Source organism: Salvelinus sp. IW2-2015, linkage group LG32, assembly GCF_002910315.2.
Source record: "Salvelinus sp. IW2-2015 linkage group LG32, ASM291031v2, whole genome shotgun sequence".
NCBI classification, from domain to species: Eukaryota; Metazoa; Chordata; class Actinopteri; order Salmoniformes; family Salmonidae; genus Salvelinus; species Salvelinus sp. IW2-2015.
In genome coordinates, this window is record NC_036871.1 from 2,953,364 (window position 1) to 2,955,042 (window position 1,679).

At 41.3% G+C, this 1,679-nt stretch overlaps 1 protein-coding gene across 1 annotated transcript; it reads left to right on the forward strand.

Moving 5' to 3' along the window:
- The first annotated feature begins 803 nt into the window (after window positions 1-803).
- On the forward strand, window positions 804-1,336 carry LOC139023498 (B-type lectin plumieribetin-like). The gene is made up of 2 exons (XM_070436777.1): window positions 804-887; window positions 1,181-1,336. The coding sequence occupies exons 1-2, from the start codon at window positions 804-806 to the stop codon at window positions 1,334-1,336; spliced, it is 240 nt and encodes a 79-aa protein (XP_070292878.1).
- Window positions 1,337-1,679: the final 343 nt, after the last annotated feature.

Sequence of the window (1,679 nt, forward strand, 5' to 3'; positions counted from 1 at the left end):
AAAAAATGTAGGGGCTAATTAGTCACTACTACGTCGAAATTCAGAGGAACACTTGGCCACCAAAAAATAATGTAACTTTAAAAACGATTTGATCTTTTAAAAGATTATCACAAGACCAGATCAAAACAAGTATTTAGCACCTTCAATGTGTCCAGCCAGATCCACCAGCTGAAGAGATTAAGTCTAATCTAGGAATCTAATCCACACTATGAAAGCATCTTATTTTTCAAGATTCCAGTCCAATTAACTACACACGTTTTACTGGGTTCATGGGTTCTTATGCATCTCAGTGTCCTTCAGCCATGAAGAAAGCCGTCTTCTGCTTCGATCTCCTCCTCCACTCTCTCCGTTTGCCCTCTTCTCCGTGGGTATAAAAAGGACAGTTCTTTTTACCAGCTTCACTTCATCTGGAACCTCCAGCCTCATCAATCCAAACTACTGACCACACACGGCCTGTGAGTATCATAACGGGAGTTTACCAACTTAAGTATCTGGTATAGCATGTATCCTGCTAATGCTGTGTTACGGGAGATAACTCCAAGCAGTGATTTCAATAATCTAAAAACGGAAATGTCTTTGGAGGCCACTTAAATCTCTTGCCAACTGTCAAAATGCTCATGTGAAGGGTTGTTATTCACCTTTTGAAAGGTGTCCATTGAATGGCCCATTATTTACTATTTTCAAAAGCTATTCATTTATACATTTTTGCCATGGAAATATTTGCTAAGGGATTTAGAAAATGCAAGGTATATATTACATTTTCGCTAAGCAGGGTTTATTTACTTATTCTTTATTTCAGAATCATGAGCAGGAATTACATGTCCAAGTATGATGAGATGCGTAAGGACTACATATGGTCCAATAACAGGATACAAGGCGTTTTCCAGGTAGGTTTGAAGCGTCTTTAAAGCTGCTAATAAATACATTTACAGATAGACGGACAATGTGTCATCTTGCAGTCAGCTGAACTAGGATAGTGTCTCCCAAACGGTTTGTGTGTTTGCACCTACCTAAAACTTCCAATTGTTCTGTGCATACCACAATCCTTTATCTCTCGTCTACACGAGGAGTAAACTTTGTCATCTTGGCTGGAGGCAGATGTGTCCTCTGACACACGCGGCCAGGTTGACGCCTACCGCCTGTGCATCGCAGGACGACTGCAACTTTTGTCATGTACAAGAGGGATAACAAGACGATGGTGCAAACCAGAGCCAGGTCAAGGTTCAAGATGTGCCGCATGTACCTGCGCAACGACGGCAACCTGGTCGTTGAGAAGGACGGTGAAGAAATGTGGAACTCTTCTTCCTCCCAAGGGCCACAAGCAGTGAACTCCTGACCGCACTGGCTTCTGTCCTAAGGGTCATAAGGAAGATGACTCCTCTCACTCTGTACCATAAATCAAATCCCCTGTGTTCCAATATCCACATTAACATACCACTTAGAATGAAGTGATGTGCTGTGTATGAGTTGTAAGTGGTATGCTAGTGTGTATATCGAACATAGCTTAAAGGTATCTGACTCACAGTGAAAAGATTATGCAATAAACATTAAAATGCCCAAAACTTTCTTGTGATCATATGTTTTTCAGTTCCTGATGCTTGTCCATATGATTTTTGGGCCCGATGAGAAATGCATCCTTCTTTCCATGAAGTAATCACTGGTCTGATAAAGTTGGCAAG